This window comes from Podarcis liolepis, assembly GCF_965112155.1.
Source record: "Podarcis liolepis genome assembly, chromosome: 14".
Taxonomy (NCBI): Eukaryota; Metazoa; Chordata; class Lepidosauria; order Squamata; family Lacertidae; genus Podarcis; species Podarcis liolepis.
Genome location: NC_139569.1, coordinates 1,815,909 through 1,831,250, shown reverse-complemented (window position 1 = coordinate 1,831,250; position 15,342 = coordinate 1,815,909). Strand labels below are relative to the sequence as shown.

The following is a 15,342-nucleotide window of genomic DNA, read 5'->3' as shown; positions in this document are numbered from 1 at the left end:
TCATTATTCTATTAAGGCAGTATCATTTTTTACAAACAAAATACATTTCTTCCTTAGATTCACTACTGTATCTCTATACTGCAGATTTCCCCAAGGAATCCTGAGTATCTTAGTTTGCTCTGAGACCTGAGATTTCTACCTCTAGAGCCACTCCTGCCCCCCCATCGCCCCACAAAACGACAGCTCCTAGAGAGAGACCGGCTGCTTTGGCCAGGTTAACATCTGCAGTCTAGTTCCCCCACGCAAACCAATTCTCAGGCTACGGTTTCCCTGCCACCCTCAAGGAGGGATAAGGAATTCTCTGTCTCCATAAAGTAGGGAAAGTCCGTTCCGCCCTGCCCTTCCCACAAGCACCCAAGGGACACATGCATGTATAGTGAGCCGGAGTCCCCCTGCCGCACCTCTGCCTGATGCCCTGCACCAGACCCCCAAGTGGTCACTTGCGAAGCTACAGCCCCAGCCTGGCCCCCGGCAACACCAGGAGAGCCAGCGGAATGGAAGAAGAGACCTTTCCCCACAATCTCTCCTGATTGACACCACACACAGAGAGAGAAGCTGGCACCTGGCACAGTGGCCCTGGGCCTGCCCCTGCCCCCCTCTCCCTTGGCCCCCCGTGGGTGGCAGTCCTGCAGCAGGCCGGAAGTGACAGAGCCACCCCAGGTCGGGTCGGGGTGAGGGTGCGCTTGGATGACTTCCAGGCTTGTCATTCATTCACACAGCTCCTTCCTGCCTCTGACACTCTGTTTACAGAACCTCCCAGAATCCCACTCATAAAGTACGGAAGAAAATAAACACAGGGCCTGGAAAAGGCAGGGGGGAGAAGAAAAAGGAACCCGTGCAGGGGGGGGGCAGGGCAAAAATGCCCAGCCAGCCCCCAAATGTTGAGCGGGAAAGGGTGTTCCAACTCAAGGAGAAGGGAAGACTGCCAGACTCTTTTCCTACATGTTTGTTCCACGAGGCAACCCACATCTCTCATCCCAGCTCAGCATAGGGGCCCCCGGAGTCCATGCCTGACGCCAGCAGTGAGGGAGCTGCCAGCCCTTGCTGGCTCTCCCAAGCCTCCTTCTCCAGCGTCGGCCAAGACACCCCAAAACCCCTCCTCCTGAATCTTGGCTCAGAGTTCCCCTCCCAGACCTGCTTGGCTTGGGAAGAGGGAAGGGAAAAGGCAAGTGGTACTGAGCCCATCTGGGGGGACGTGCAGCTGCCCCCCAGGAGTGAGATTTGGGGTGCCATTAAGCTCAGCAGAATAGATGACCCTAGGCCCCCATCCAGCCGGGAGCTGTCCTGACGGAAGCCCATAAAAATGATGTGCCCTTTTGACGCAGCTTTCGGAGGAATACTCCCTGGGAATGACAGTGAGATAATTTGGTAGTGGCAAGGGAGGAAAAGCACTCTGCACATGCTCTGTCCCAGAGCTGAACCCAGATCACTGTACAGGAGTGCCAGGCCAGGCAGGCAAAGGGGGAGGGAGCCCCTTGTCTTGGGAGCCCCTTGCATTGGTCCAAGGAGAGGGAGCCTGGGCCCTGCCTGGGTTGCCAACTTACCAAGGGGAGCTGCTGCCTGGGTGCCAACTTGAATAAAATATTGGGGGCACCGCATAATCGATCGCGCACCACTTGAATGGCAATGCCCATTAATTTTGGGGGAGCCCAGGGCCCTCAAATATTTTAGGGGGGGCAAAGACCCCTCGAGCCCTAGGAGTTGGCTCCCACCGAGCTCCGGAGTCCGTCTCCCGCGTCTCCGGCAAGGCTCGCTCTCCCAGCCCGACTTGGGGACTCGACCCGGGCCCAGCGCAGGCTCTGTCCGTGGGGAGGCGCCACGGAACAGGCTTTCGAGCTGCCCCTCTCTGCTGGGAATCGGGCCAGCGAGTCAGGCCCCACCGCTAGAGGAGGGCTTCGCCTTGCACAACAGCCCTGCGAGGTAGGCGAGGCTGATGCGCGACTGTCGGCTGCCTTCTTGCGCGGGACGTGCAGAAAGGAAGCGCGGACGGGCGACTCCTGGCTGGCCTGTGCAAGTGGCCAAACCTACGAGTGCGGCGCGCTTGGCAGAGTCTCCCCGCTCGCTGCCCCGCCAACTTCTCCGGAGACACTCCGGCTGCAAGCGCGAACGCGGAGCCGGAGAAGCGAGCGAGCGAGCCGTCGAGGGAGCGGCCAGCTCGGCGGCGGACTTACCGACTGGGCCGGGCGGCGACTCGGGAGCGGGGCGTCGGGGTCTAGAGCGCGGCGCGGCGGAGGGGCGACTGCCGGGGGGCGCGCTCCATCGCCGGCTGCTCCTCCTGCGCGTCCTGGCCGTGCGCTGCTGCCTCCTTTGCGCGGCGCCCGAGCGAAGGCGAGACGGGGCGGGAGGCGGCAGGAGGCGGATCCGGCTGGCGAAGAGGCTCCTCCGACGGGCGGCCGCGCCGGATTGGCTGCGAGGCCGCGGAGGTGGAGCCGGGGAGCTGCTCCGAGGGGCAGCCGGCGGCGGAGGGGCCAGCGGAGCGGGCTGCCTCCTTGCCAGCCCCCGGGCGGACTGCTCCTCTCCTCTCCCGCCGCCACCCCGGCACAGGTTTGCTCCTGGCTGGCTGGCCGGGGGCAGATGCGACGCCTCCTCGACGGGCCCCGACTGGAGACGGCGGAGAGAGGACCACTTTCCCCCAACCCCACAGTGGCCTCTGGCCGGCAGCCCCGTGCCGACGCGGCCCCCCGCCATAGGCTGCCGTTGAGCCCCGGGAGGTGTTGCAGGGGCGGGGGTCTTCCTAGCCCCCTGCCTGGGGGGCATCTGGCTAGCCAGGTGGCAAGGATGAAGGAGCCGGGACAAGGCAGTGGCCCTGTGGCCTGATCCAGGGCTCTGTTGCTGCTCTTTGGTCCACCACCCAAGAGAATAGGACAAGGGTTGGGTTGGAGAAGTCTTTTCTGGGGGTGTCAGCTGAGGGCAGCAAGTCTACAGGTGATTTCATCTAGAGTGAACCCCTTTTTGGAGCTGGCAGCTCTGTGACTCGCCTCCTGTGCTTCTGCCTGGCCCACTTGGCTGGGCCTCCTTGGCACCGAGTCCTTGTGCCCTGTTCTCTTTGGGTCAGCTTTCCAACTGCTGCTCCCTGACCTTTCCTGGAAGGCCTGGGAAGTTCAGGTTGTTGTTTAGTCGTTTAGTCGCGTCCGCCTCTTCGTTACCCCCTGGACCAGAGCACGCCAGGCACTCCTGTCTTCCACTGCCTCCCGCCGTTTGGTCAAACTCATGCTGGTAGCTTCGAGAACACTGTCCAACCATCTCGTCCTCTGTCGTCCCTTTCTCCTTGTGCCCTCCATCTTTCCCAACATCAGGGTCTTTTCCAGGGAGTCTTCTCTTCTCATGAGGTGGCCAAAGTATTGGAGCCTCAGCTTCAGGATCTGCCCTTCCAGTGAGCACTCAGGGCTGATTTCCTTCAGAATGGAGAGGTTTGATCTTCTCGCAGTCCATGGGACTCTCAAGAGTCTCCTCCAGCACCAGAATTCAAAAGCATCCATTCTTCGGCGATCAGCCTTCTTTATGGTCCAGCTCTCACTTCCATACATCAATACTGGGAAGACCATGGCTTTTACTATACGGACCTTTGTTGGCAAGGTGATCTCTCTGCTTTTTAAGATGCTGTCTAGGTTTGTCACTGCTTTTCTTCCAAGAAGCAGGCGTCTTTTAATTTCGTGGCTGCTGTCACCATCTGCAGTGATCATGGAGCTCAAGAAAGTAAAATCTCTCACTGCCTCTTCCCCTTCTATTTGCCAGGAGGTGATGGGACCAGTGGCCATGATCTTCGTTTTTTTGATGTTGAGCTTCAGAGCATATTTTGCACTCTCCTCTTTCACCCTCATTAAGAGGTTCTCTAATTCTTCCTCACTTTCTGCAATTCAGGTGCAGAGGCCTTATCGCCTGAGGAATGCTCCTCCTCCTCCAGGTCATCCTTGGGATTCTGCCTCTGGTGAAGGGAGTTGGCCAGGGGGCCTGGCTGCCTGCTGGGTCAGTCTCTCCAGGGGCTCAGCGAGGGCAGCAGAAGAGGGCTGGCTGCCACAATGCCACAACGGCCATGATCCACCCTCCAAGCTTGGAGGCAGCAATGAATATTGCAGGAGGAGAGAGAGCTCTTGTGCTCAGGTCCTGCTGGCAGGTTTCTCTTGGGGGGGGGGAAGTTGAGGGGGATCCAGGTGCCCTGGCTGTGTATCGCAGAGGGTTGGACTAGATGACTCTAGGTGTCCCTTCCAACTCTACAACTGTAGGATTCGAAGATTCTGGACTAGATGGACCACTATTACTCTCAGGGTTGAGGAGCCTAGCAAGGCCCCCCTGGCCCTTGAGAGCCCCATGTGCCAAAGAGAATTCTCCCAGCCTGTGAGCAGGCTGCCCCCCTGCCCAGGGGTTGGCACCAGGAGGGGAGTCTTCTTAGCCACCCTCTCCTGTCTCCCCTTTGGGGCAGCACTGAAAGATTCCAGCCAGACACAGTGACACCTAGAGCACCCTGAATTCCAGGCCCCCCTGCTTGGGAAAAGCCCCAGCCATTCTCTGGGGGCAGATTCTGGGGGTGCCTGTAGGAGGTTTGAATCCAGTGCCCAGAGGGAAGTGGTGGGCTTCCCTCCCGTAGACTCCAATGGATGTTGGATGGGGAAGAAGAGCCTTCAATAATGTCCCTTCATCTTGCAAAAAAACAAATGGCCCTGTAATATGTCACATGTGTGAAATGTGGACAGCTCAGTTTTTGAGAATGTGGTGCTGATAATCCCAAGGTTGCTGGTTCGATCCTCATATGAGACAGCTGCATATTCCTGCCTTGGACTAGATGATCCTTAGGGTCGCTCCCAACTCTACCATTCTATGAGAGAAGGGGGAGGTGTGTTCCTTCGTTCCCTGAGGGGGGGGGGCAAATTTTTCCAGAAGCAGGTGCCCAGCCTCTGGTGGGCCTGGTCTGTCCCCGTTCAGTGCAGAGGATATTCCTTTTGTATATATATATATAAATTTGTATTAGTTTTTTAACATATTTTCAAATAATTAAACATACTTTTACCTTGTACACAATTTTTTTTGGACTTCCATCAATCACATCTGCAAATTTTCCAATCTATTCACTTAATATACATTTCTTACTGTCACTATTACCTTTAAAATATTATAACTAATCTCTCTTCTTTCTCTATTTTGCAAGATTTCATATATTTCTCCTTACAAAACTTCTTGTAGTCCCACTAGCGTAATTTGCTGATTACAGTTGCTCTTCAAATAGTTCGTATATTTCTTTCACTCTTCTGTAAATCTCTGCCCTGCCGGTTTCGAATCCTTCCAGTCATTTTGTCTAGTTCTGCGTAGTCCATTAATCAACACAGAGGGTATTCCAGACCAGGAGGGCACTGCCTGAATGCCCAGAACCAGCCAAGGACTTGATGCAGAAGGCACGGCAACACCCACAAGGGTGCTCAAGGTGGCGGCTTCAGCAGCCGTGCTGCTTGCCTCAAACAGCCCAGCGTTGCCCCTCCAAGCTTCAGCCTAGGTGTGACCCCCAAAGGCCCCTCGGCAGCAGTGCCTCCTCTCCCTCCATCGGCAAAGGGAGCCAGCAGGTCACCCCCTCCCCCACCTGGGCAACCACAAAAATGTCCTCTGGAACCTAATATGCCGGCCTTTGTTCTCTCCCCAGTGAGAGAGCCCTGGTATTTGGCTTACCCTGCTGCCTTTATCTTAGGTCAACAGAGGGGCTGAGCGCTGCGCCTCCCTCTCTGGTTCCTCAAGTGCTTTTCTCTTTCTGTTGCCCCGCAAAACAGCCGTCAGCTGCTGCCACCCTGGAGAAACTGGACTCCCCCCCCCCGTCAGATGGCAGGAACCCCATCACTCGTTCTTCCATTCCTTGGGGAGGGGGTTATGGAGATAATCTTGTTGAACCAAATCCATGGCCCTGAGATGATGGGCAGCAGCCCCCTCCCTCTGGCCGCTGTTCTGGGCAGGAGCCCCTTGTCTCCTGAGGCACAGAGGAGATGGGAGAGTGCCCCCCCCCAGAAAGGCAAGCCCCCTTCCCTCTCCTCTTTCCATGCACTTGGCTCAGAAGAGGCAGCCTTGAGAACCTCCAGGGGCTGAAGCAGGTGGACAAAGCCCCACACCCCATTGTTGTCCTGGGGGGCAGGCTCCGGAGGGGGCTCCTCCTCGGACGGAAGGCTCTTTCAAGGGCTGTGCAAGGCTGCGAGTGCCTGGGGCCTGCTCCTGAGTTAAACTGTTGGGCACACACTTGGCAAGATGCGCGCTGGCGCAGCTCCCAACGTGGCAGGGCCAAATTGTCCGCTTTGAGAGTGACAGATCCGTCCTCCTAGCTTGGCAGGGTCTGTGAGCCTCGGCCGAACCCCATGAGAAACACACACACACACAAAAGCACCACAAAAACACACACACACAGTTCTGGTTGGCCCGTGCTAGCTCTTTGTACGTGCCCAGAGGGCTTCTGGCTGGCACGTCCTACTGTGGCTTCTTGGCAGTTGTATCTGCAGGTGGGGTGCCCAGGTAGCTTCTCCCTATAGCTCTTCTCTGCCACGTACTGCGGTAAAGAAGAATAGGCGAAAGAGGTGCTTGAGTCACAGGCGGAACAAGGAACTGGATCTTAGACAAAAGGTGTCAGGCAATTGGCTGGCACAGAAATAATCGCTCCTTCCCTCACTCACCCAGCTGGTTTTCACCTTGTGTGTTTGTTTGTTTGTTTGTTTGTGTGTGTGTGAGGGGGGGGGTCCTGCTATGTCTCCCCTGCCAATAGGGTCTGCTTTTCCCTGGGTAGGGAAAGGTCTGCCCCCTTCTTCCTTCATGCTGCATCCAGGGAGCAGGGCACTGTGGGGCAGGACTCTCCCTCTTGCTCCAGGCCCTACTATTCCCCCCTCCGGACACAGCCCCTCTGCCAGTGAAGCCTGGCATAGCCGCTTTCCGGCTTGCTCTCTAGTGGGCTGAGCACTAAACTGGGGTGTATGCTTCCCTTCTGGTCTTTTGCACCTTCTCTGCCTCCCCCCCCACCTGCTGGAAATCGAAGCCCCTGCGTGGACCTGGCAGCTGAGACCACAACCATGAGGCAGGGGAGAGCCTGCTCCCCCTGCCCTCCAGTCAGTTTGTGGGGTCTCTGCTGTTGGTCCCAGGCCAGTGGTTATTTGGAGGACTTTGGACTAAACACCAGGAATAATAATAATAATAATAATAATAATAATAATTATTATTATTATTATTATTATTATTATTATTATTATTATTATTACCCTGCCCATCCGGCTGGGTTTCCCCAGCCACTCTGGGCGGCTTCCAACAAAGTATTAAAATACAGTAGTCTGTTAAACATTAAAAGCTTCCCTAAAGAGGGCTGCCTTCAGATGTCCTCTAAAAGTCTGGTAGTTGCTCTTCTCTTTGACATCTGCTGGGAGGGCGTTCCACAGGGCGGGCACCACCACCGAGAAGGCCCTCTGCCTGGTTCCCTGTAACCTTACTTCTTGCAATGAGGGAACCACCAGAAGGCCCTCGGCGCTGGACCTCAGTGTCTGGGCAGAACAATGGGGGTGGAGACGCTCCTTCAGGTATACTGCGCCAAGGCCATTTAGGGCTTTAAAGGTCAGCACCAACACTTTGAATTGTGCTCGGATACATACTGGGAGCCAATGTAGAACTTTCAAGACCGGTGTTATGTGGTCTCGGTGGCCACTCCCAGTCACCAGTCTAGCTGCCGCATTCTGGATTAGTTGCAGTTTCCAGGTCACCTTCAAAGGGAGCCCCACGTAGAGCGCATGGCAGTAGTCCAAGCAGGAGATAACTAGAGCATGCACCACTCTGGCGAGACAGTCTGCGGGCAGGGAGGGTCTCATCCTACGTACCAGATGGAGCTAGTAGACAGTTGCCCTGGACACAGAATTGACATGCGCCTCCAAAATGACTCCCAGGCTGCGCACCTGGTCCTTCAGGGGCACAGTTACCCCATTCAGGACCAGGGAATCCTCCACACCTGCCCACCTCCTGTCCCCCCAAAACAGTACTTCTGTCTTGTCAGGATTCACCCTCAATCTGTTAGCCGCCATCCATCCTCCAACCGCCTCCAGACACTCACACAGGACCTTCACCGCCTTCACTGGTTCTGATTTGAAAGAGAGGTAGAGCTGGGTATCATCCACATATTGATGGACACCCAGCCCAAACCCCCTGATGATCTCTCCCAGCGTCTGCATGTAGATGTTGAAAAGCATGGGGGAGAGGACAGAACCCTGAGGCACCCCACAACTTTTTGATGGCAAGAGGAAGGTGGCAGACTCCTTCCTTGGAGGTTTCTAAGCAGAGTTGGGATGGATGCTTTAGTGGCAATTTCTGCAAGGCAGGGGGTTGGGATGGATGACCCACAGGGTGCCTTCCAGGTCCACCATTCTATGGCTCTATGGAGAAGGCAGGCGCAGTAGAAGAGAACACACCATTTTTTGGGTGCTGCTCCTCGTGGGGCAGTGCTGGGCCTTTGCCCCATTGGCAGCCCATCTCTCTCACTTGTGGCCTGACCCACAGACCTCCCCCCCTTGAGGGAAGACCCCTTTCCTGACCCCTTCCTCCAAATAAAGAACCAGCCCTTCCAGCCAGCTTAGCCCAGCGGTTCCATCGACCAAGGCATAGCTTGCACCCTGCAATCGCCCACAGCGGTTTGAGATCTGTGGGCGCTGCCTGGCTTCCCCCGCCCAGCTCAGTCACCCTCCGAGACACCCAGGCTCCTTAAGCGTCCCTGGATGCGCCCTGGTGCCAGCCGCCACACCCAGGCCTCGTGCCGGGATGGTCCCGCAGCCAGCCAGGCGTGCTGCCTCTCGGAGGCGCTTCTGCCGCCAGATGGGAAGACTGGCTGAGCCTGTTTGTGGGGAGGAGGCCCAGCTGGGACCGGTTGAGCCGACTCCAGGGCTCTGGCCATGATCCTGAGTCACGCAGGGAGAGGACACGCAGCAAGGCTCCACAGCCCTTCTCCACCTCTCTGCCTCGCCTTTGGGTCTCCCACTTGTGGCAGAGACTTCAGGGCCTCTTCTGCTTTGGCTGCAAAGGTTCCCCCAGCGGAAGGGGGGGGGTCTCTTTGCGGGTGCCAGGAGCTTCCTGGGAGGGATGCAGGCACCCCTTGCTCTGCCAGCCTGCTGGGATACTGACCACTCTCTGCCAGCAGAGACCCACCCCCAAGTCTCTGCCTGCTTGTCGCAGGACCCTTCCCATGCCCTGAGTCTGTTGTAAACACAATCTGCCCTTTTCCCCTTATGGGGTATCCAAGAGCCCATATAGAGTCCTAACGTGGGTTCCCTATTGGTAGGAGAAAAGAACAGAGGCCAAGCAGAGAATATTGAGAAGCAGAGCAGCTCGTAAGCCTGATCTTTATTAACTGTTGCAACAGGGTGCTCCCCTCACCCGCAGGAGGATGGAGGAGGAACCCCAAACAAAGGTGTGCCCATCCTTATATAGACATTTTAAATTGCCCACCCTGGAGTCCAAGAACACCCCCAGACACATCATACCTACATCACAGAAAGGGCGGTCCACAGTAGAAATCTGAGTGCTTTGTTTACCTCCTGTTTGGCAGGTTACCTGTTAATGCTCACTTGATTGGATACCCTGGGGTGCTTGACAAGTCTGGCCAGTTTTTTGTAAGGATAAATACTTAGTTCCTGAGTCTGGCCACAGGCTCACCCTGTTCGTACACAGGCATGGGGAGGCTTTTCCGTTTTCCTTTGACCTTGCAGAGAAAACATTTGGTCAGCTTGGGAGCTAAAAATGGTTTCAGGTCAGTCTTCCTGTGCTGATCTATGTATGTGCTTGCTTGGTACATTTATGAACATTTAACATATATCTAAGACCTTGAAATTCTTATCACAAGCCCTTGGCTCATTAACTGGGGCTCCCTCGACTTGTCTCCCTTTGGGGGATTCTCCATCTTTGATGGGTTCCCCCATTTAGCTGCCTCTGGGAGTGACATGAGCAGCCTCTGGGTCTCCTGAGCCCAGCCAGGCAGCCGGGGTCCCGTCTGATTTGGAGAAGGCCAAGCCCCAGGCAGCTGGAAAAGGGGTGCGGGGGGCGAGCAAGGGAGACTTCCTTGCATCCCAAAACGAGAGACAAAAATAGCCTTCCTAGGTCAGACCACAATAGCTGCTCTCTTTGGGCGAAGGCTGGCCTCCTGGGAATTTTGCCACCCCGGGCGAGGGCCTGGGCTCCACTTCCTCCTCCAGCGCCCTTGCGAGCGTGGGAAGGCCAGCTACCTGCAGAAAGGGGAGGCTGGCAGTGCCAGGGCAGCGTTGGGCCACAGCCTCTGTCAGCCTTGGGGTTGTATATTACAGGAGGCTGACATGGGAAGCCATAAACCGGAGGCAGGAGGGGGAGCTGCCCAGAGCTGTTCTCACAGTCCTGCGGAGCAGCCAGGGCAGGGAGGGCGCCATCGATCAGTACCGATAGGGGATAGCTCAGTAGAGCATGGGACTATTAATCTTGGGGTTGTGGGTTTGAGTCCCTCGTTGCACAAAAAGATTCCTGCATTGCAGGGGGTTGGACTAGATTACCCTCAGGGTCCCTTCCAACTCTGCAATCGAATCCTGTGAATCGAATCCTAATTCCCAGCAAACTAGTGTTTGGAGGCCTGTAGCCTCCAACAGTGGAGGGAGCCATCTGGACTCTCTTATAAGAATTCTAAGGTGCCATAAATAAAACGAAGGCTCATACATAAACCATAGGAGCCATCTGGACTCTTCATGACCCCAAATATTCTTCTGCAGAAGGAAATACCTTGGGAAAACCTCTCCCAATGGTTCTTTTCACTTTCAAATCCTACAATTCCTGTCTTACGGGCTTATTTGTGTATGAATAGGGTGGGCCTGTGACCTGGATCCAAGAACTAAGGCATTGACCATCTCAAAAGAATGGCCAGGCTGCCCAGGACAGTGGACATTCAGGTTGCGAACGTGATCCGTGCGGGAGGCATGTTCGCAACCCGCAGCATTCACAACCCACAGTGCTGCGTCTGCGGACATGTGGGTTGCGATTCGGGGCTTCTGCGCATGTGCAAAGTGTGATTTAGTGTTTCTGTGCATGCGTGAGCGCCGAAACCCAGAAGTAGCCTTTTCCGGTACTTCTGGGTTTGGCGCAGTGCGCAACACGAAAACGTGCACCCAGAAGCGTCTGTAACCCGAGGTATGACTGTAACACAATCAGCAAAACATTTATCAGGTACCTTGACTGACAGGAGAGAATACTGCTTACAGTATTTTGTTTCTCTTTTGTAATAATTAACGTCTTTCCTCTTGCCTAACCTCTGTGTTTATTAGATTTATTTATAGATCTGTCAGGAGATTTGTGTTTTCTATATAAATTTTGAGATAATCATTGAATACTGATCGATCTTTGTTGACTCTTTGTGTGGCGTTTCCTCTTTATCTCCCAGATAATTTTGCAAGCTGGGAGTACTCAATCACTTTTTCTAACCAGTCAGTTTTCGTGGGAATGTTATTACTTTTCCAGTTTTTGGCTATTAGAATCCTAGCTGCGGTGGTCGCGTATACATAAATATAGGTCGGGTAGTTTTTTTAATTTCTCGTGACATAATACCAAGTAAAAAAGCCTCATTTGCGACTGCTGCTGGTCCTGGAGGGAGCAGGAGAAGTCCATCCTTCTGCCAGTCCTGAATCTCCTAATGTTCAGCCTCATTGGATGTTAATGTTGTAAACAATAAAAATCTGCCCCTTTCCCCAAAAAGCAGCTATTAAGCCTGATCTTTATTGATCTGTTGCAACAGGGTGCTCCCCTCACCCGCAGGAATGGAGGAGGACCCAGAACAAAGGTGTGCACGCCCTTATATAGACATTTAAAATGGCCCGCCTTGTAGTCCAAGACCACCCACAGAAACATCATACCTACATCACAGAAGGGGCTGTCTACAACAGAAATCTGAGTGCGTTGTTCATCTCCTGTCTGGCAGGTTACCTGTTAATGCTCACTTGATTGGATACCCCAGGGAACTTGGCCAGTGTTTTGTAATGATGAATACTTAGTTCCTGAGCCAGGTCACAGGCTCACCCTATTCAAACACAGACATACCCTTAAGAGAGGATTTGTGAGGGAAAAGACAATGGGGAGGCTTTTCCATTTTCCTTTGACCTTGCTGAGAAAACATTTGGTCAATTTTGGAATCAAAAATGGTTTCAGGTTGGTCTTCCTGTGCTGATCTATGTACGTGCTTGGTTGGTACATTTATGAACATCTAATATATATCTAAGACCTTAAAATTCTTATCACAATAGGAAGAAGAAACCTCTCTGTCCACTTTCCTCCTGGCACTGCAGCCACGTGTTGTTTTATGAACTGCGCCTGTCCTGTTGCCTCTTCCCCCCTCATCCTTTCGGCCTCTCTTTTCGGAATCTTCCCCAGCCCTCCAATATCCTCTGCTCTTCCTCTCCCCAAACGTCCCCATTGCCAAATTCTTATGGAGAGTCGTTGCCGCGCTACTGAAACAGGAGATCAATTGCATGGGGCGATACTTGCATTGGCGAAAGGTTCTCATGGAGCCAGAGAACTAACCGTGTAGAATCATCCAGCTCAGAATGGTCTGGATTCACTGGCAGGATTCGAATAAACTTTCACAACTTCATTTGAGTAGTAACGGATATTTCAGAGAAATGATAAGGGATTTTATTTTTGTGTGGGAAAAGCAGGATACGATTATAACTCAGCAGAGGGGGAGTTGAGGGAAGTCCAGAGGAGGGGAGGGAGAATAATTGTAAATAACATGCTGAAGGAGATTTGTATCATTAATTGTTATGAAATTCAATAAATATTTTTTAAAAAAATCATCTAGCCCATGACAGGAATCATAGCGGAAGGCTATCTGTTTGTCTTTTCTTGTTTTTATTATGTATTTAGTGTTTTCACCTTGTATTATTATTATTATTATTATTATTATTATTATTATTATTATTATTTAGATTTATATACCGCCCTTCATCCAAAGATCCCAGGGTGCTTCACAAGATAAAAACATGAGATAAAAGCACAAATAAATAGTTAAAACCAAACCAAAACAATACCCCACCTTCCCATAGACACATCTAAAAGGCTGTAGAATATTGATCAGCCCAAGGCCTCTTTGAAGAGGAACGTTTTCGCCTGTCGCCTAAAGATACCTAATGAAGGCGCCAGGTGGGCCTCCTTGGGGAGAGCATCCCACAAGCAGGAAGCCACATGAAGAAAAGGATTGCCCCGAAATCCATGAATGAAAGGTGGTATACTACTACTACTAAGGGACGCAGTTGGCTCTGTGGGTTAAACCACTGGGCCTAGGGCTTGCTGATCAGAAGGTTGGCGGTTCGAATCCCCGCAACGGGGTGAGCCTCCTGCCCACCTAGCAGTTTGAAAGCACACCAGCACAAGTAGATAAATAGGTACTGCTCCAGCAGGAAGGTAAACGGCGTTTCCGTGCGCTGCTCTGGTTCGCCAGAAGCGGCTTAGTCATGCTGGCCACGTGACCTGGAAGCTGTACGCCGGCTCCCTCGGCCAATAAAGCGAGATGAGCGCTGCAACCCCAGAGTCGGCCACGACTGGACCGAATGGTCAGGGGTCCCGTTACCTTTACCTTACCTTTACTACTACTACTACTACTACTACTAATAATAATAATAATAGTGCTTGTTCCCAAACCCAGCCACTGCCCTTTGTTTGTCCTCTCCTCTCAGAGGTGACCCTTTTTGTGTGTGTGTTGCAGGGCCCTGATCCCGCTCTTTGACCCCAGCACCGGCCTCCTGGTCCTGGCAGGGAAGGTAAGCGCTCGCCCCTTGCCCTCCCGGGTCTGCTGCCTCTTCCCTCCCTCCCTGGGGAGGCCAAGGAAGGCAGTTCGCATTATGGTGGTAGAAAAAGTGAAATATTTAGGAATCTGGTTGACATTAAAAAATATTAATTTGTTTAAGGATAATTATGAAACCACATGGAAGGAAATCAAGAAGGATTTGGAAATATGGAACAGATTAAAGTTGTCATTTTCTGGCAGAATATCAGCGGTAAAAATGAATGTACTACCCAGAATGTTATTTCTATTTCAAACTATTCCAGTGATCAAAGGGACAAAACAATTTAAAGAGTGGCAAAAAATATTATCAAGATTAATCTAGCAGGGGGGAAAACCTAGGATAAAATTCAAATTGTTAATAGATAAAAAAAGAAAGAGGTGGATTCGCCATGCCAGATTTGAAACTCTATTATGAAGTGTCATGTCTCTGTTGGTTAAAGGAATGGATAATGTTGGAAAATACAGACCTTCTGGACTTGGAAGGTCATGATAATAGATTTGGGTGGCATTCTTACCTTTGGTTTGATAAAGTGAAAGTACATGAAGGTTTCCTGAATCATGTGATTAGAAGGTCAATTTATGAAGTATGGGAAAGAAATAAAAATTTATTGGAAAAGAAAGCACCATGGTGGATTTCACCCACTGAGGTATTGATAGTTACAAAATTAAATATGGAGGGAAGGTGGGCTACATATGAAGAGATATTGATGGAAACCGAACAAGGTCTAAAACTTAAGCCATATGATCAAATTGAAGGTTTACGTACAGGTTGGTTGCAATATCATCAAGTGAATGATATATTTAATGGAGATAAGAGGAAGGTTGGTTTTGAAAATAAAAAAATCAAGATTCCAAATCGGACTGTTGGAAGGCGTCAGAAGTAAATTATTATCCAAGATGTACAATTTGTTGTTAGAATGGTTTACTAAAGAAGAGGAAGTGAAAGAAGTCATGATAAAATGGGCATTAGATTTTGGGTATAACATTGAGTGTGATTCATGCATAAGATTGTGGAATGAAAATTTAAAATTTACAGCATGTATGGCATTAAAAGAAAAGGTAATGAAGATGATGTACAGATGGTATTTGACACCAGTAAACGTAGCTAAAATGTATAGAACGAGAGAGAAAACATGCTGGAAATGTAAAGAATCAGACTGTAACTTTTATCATATGTGGTGGACCTGTGACAAAGTAAAAACATTCTGGGAAATGATCTATAATGAACTAAAAAAGATGTTTAGATACACCTTCCCCCCAAAAACCGGAAGCATTTTTGCTAGGTTTGATAGGAGAGGAAGTTGCAAAGATAGACCAAAGAGTATTTATGTACGCCTTAGTGGCAGCGAGAACTTTACTGGCCCCAAAGTGGAAGTTACAGGAGGTATCTACCACTGCTGAGTGGCAGGCGAAGATGATGGACTTTGCAGAACTGGCCAGACTGACTTGCAGGATCTGAGCCCAGGACTATCAGAAATTCCAAAGGGACTGGAGTAAATTTATTGCATATTTGAATAACAACTGTAAAAACTTGAAGACACTAGCAGGATTGTAATAAATCCAAC

The 15,342-nt window shown here is 51.8% G+C and overlaps 2 protein-coding genes across 2 annotated transcripts in view; one reads left to right on the top strand and one right to left on the bottom strand.

The window, feature by feature from the left end:
• VASN (vasorin) overlaps positions 1-2,349 on the bottom strand; it is a 28,040-nt gene extending 25,691 nt beyond the window's left edge. The window contains exon 1 of the mRNA XM_083474740.1: positions 2,172-2,349. The gene's annotated coding sequence lies outside the window, so the exon portion shown is untranslated. The remainder of the gene's footprint in view (positions 1-2,171) is intronic.
• LOC310693055 (coronin-7-like) overlaps positions 1-15,342 on the top strand; it is a 118,487-nt gene that overhangs the window by 74,865 nt on the left and 28,280 nt on the right. Inside the window, exon 11 of the mRNA XM_083474699.1 lies at positions 13,697-13,751. Coding sequence (XP_083330825.1) covers positions 13,697-13,751 — 55 coding nt within the window. The remainder of the gene's footprint in view (positions 1-13,696; positions 13,752-15,342) is intronic.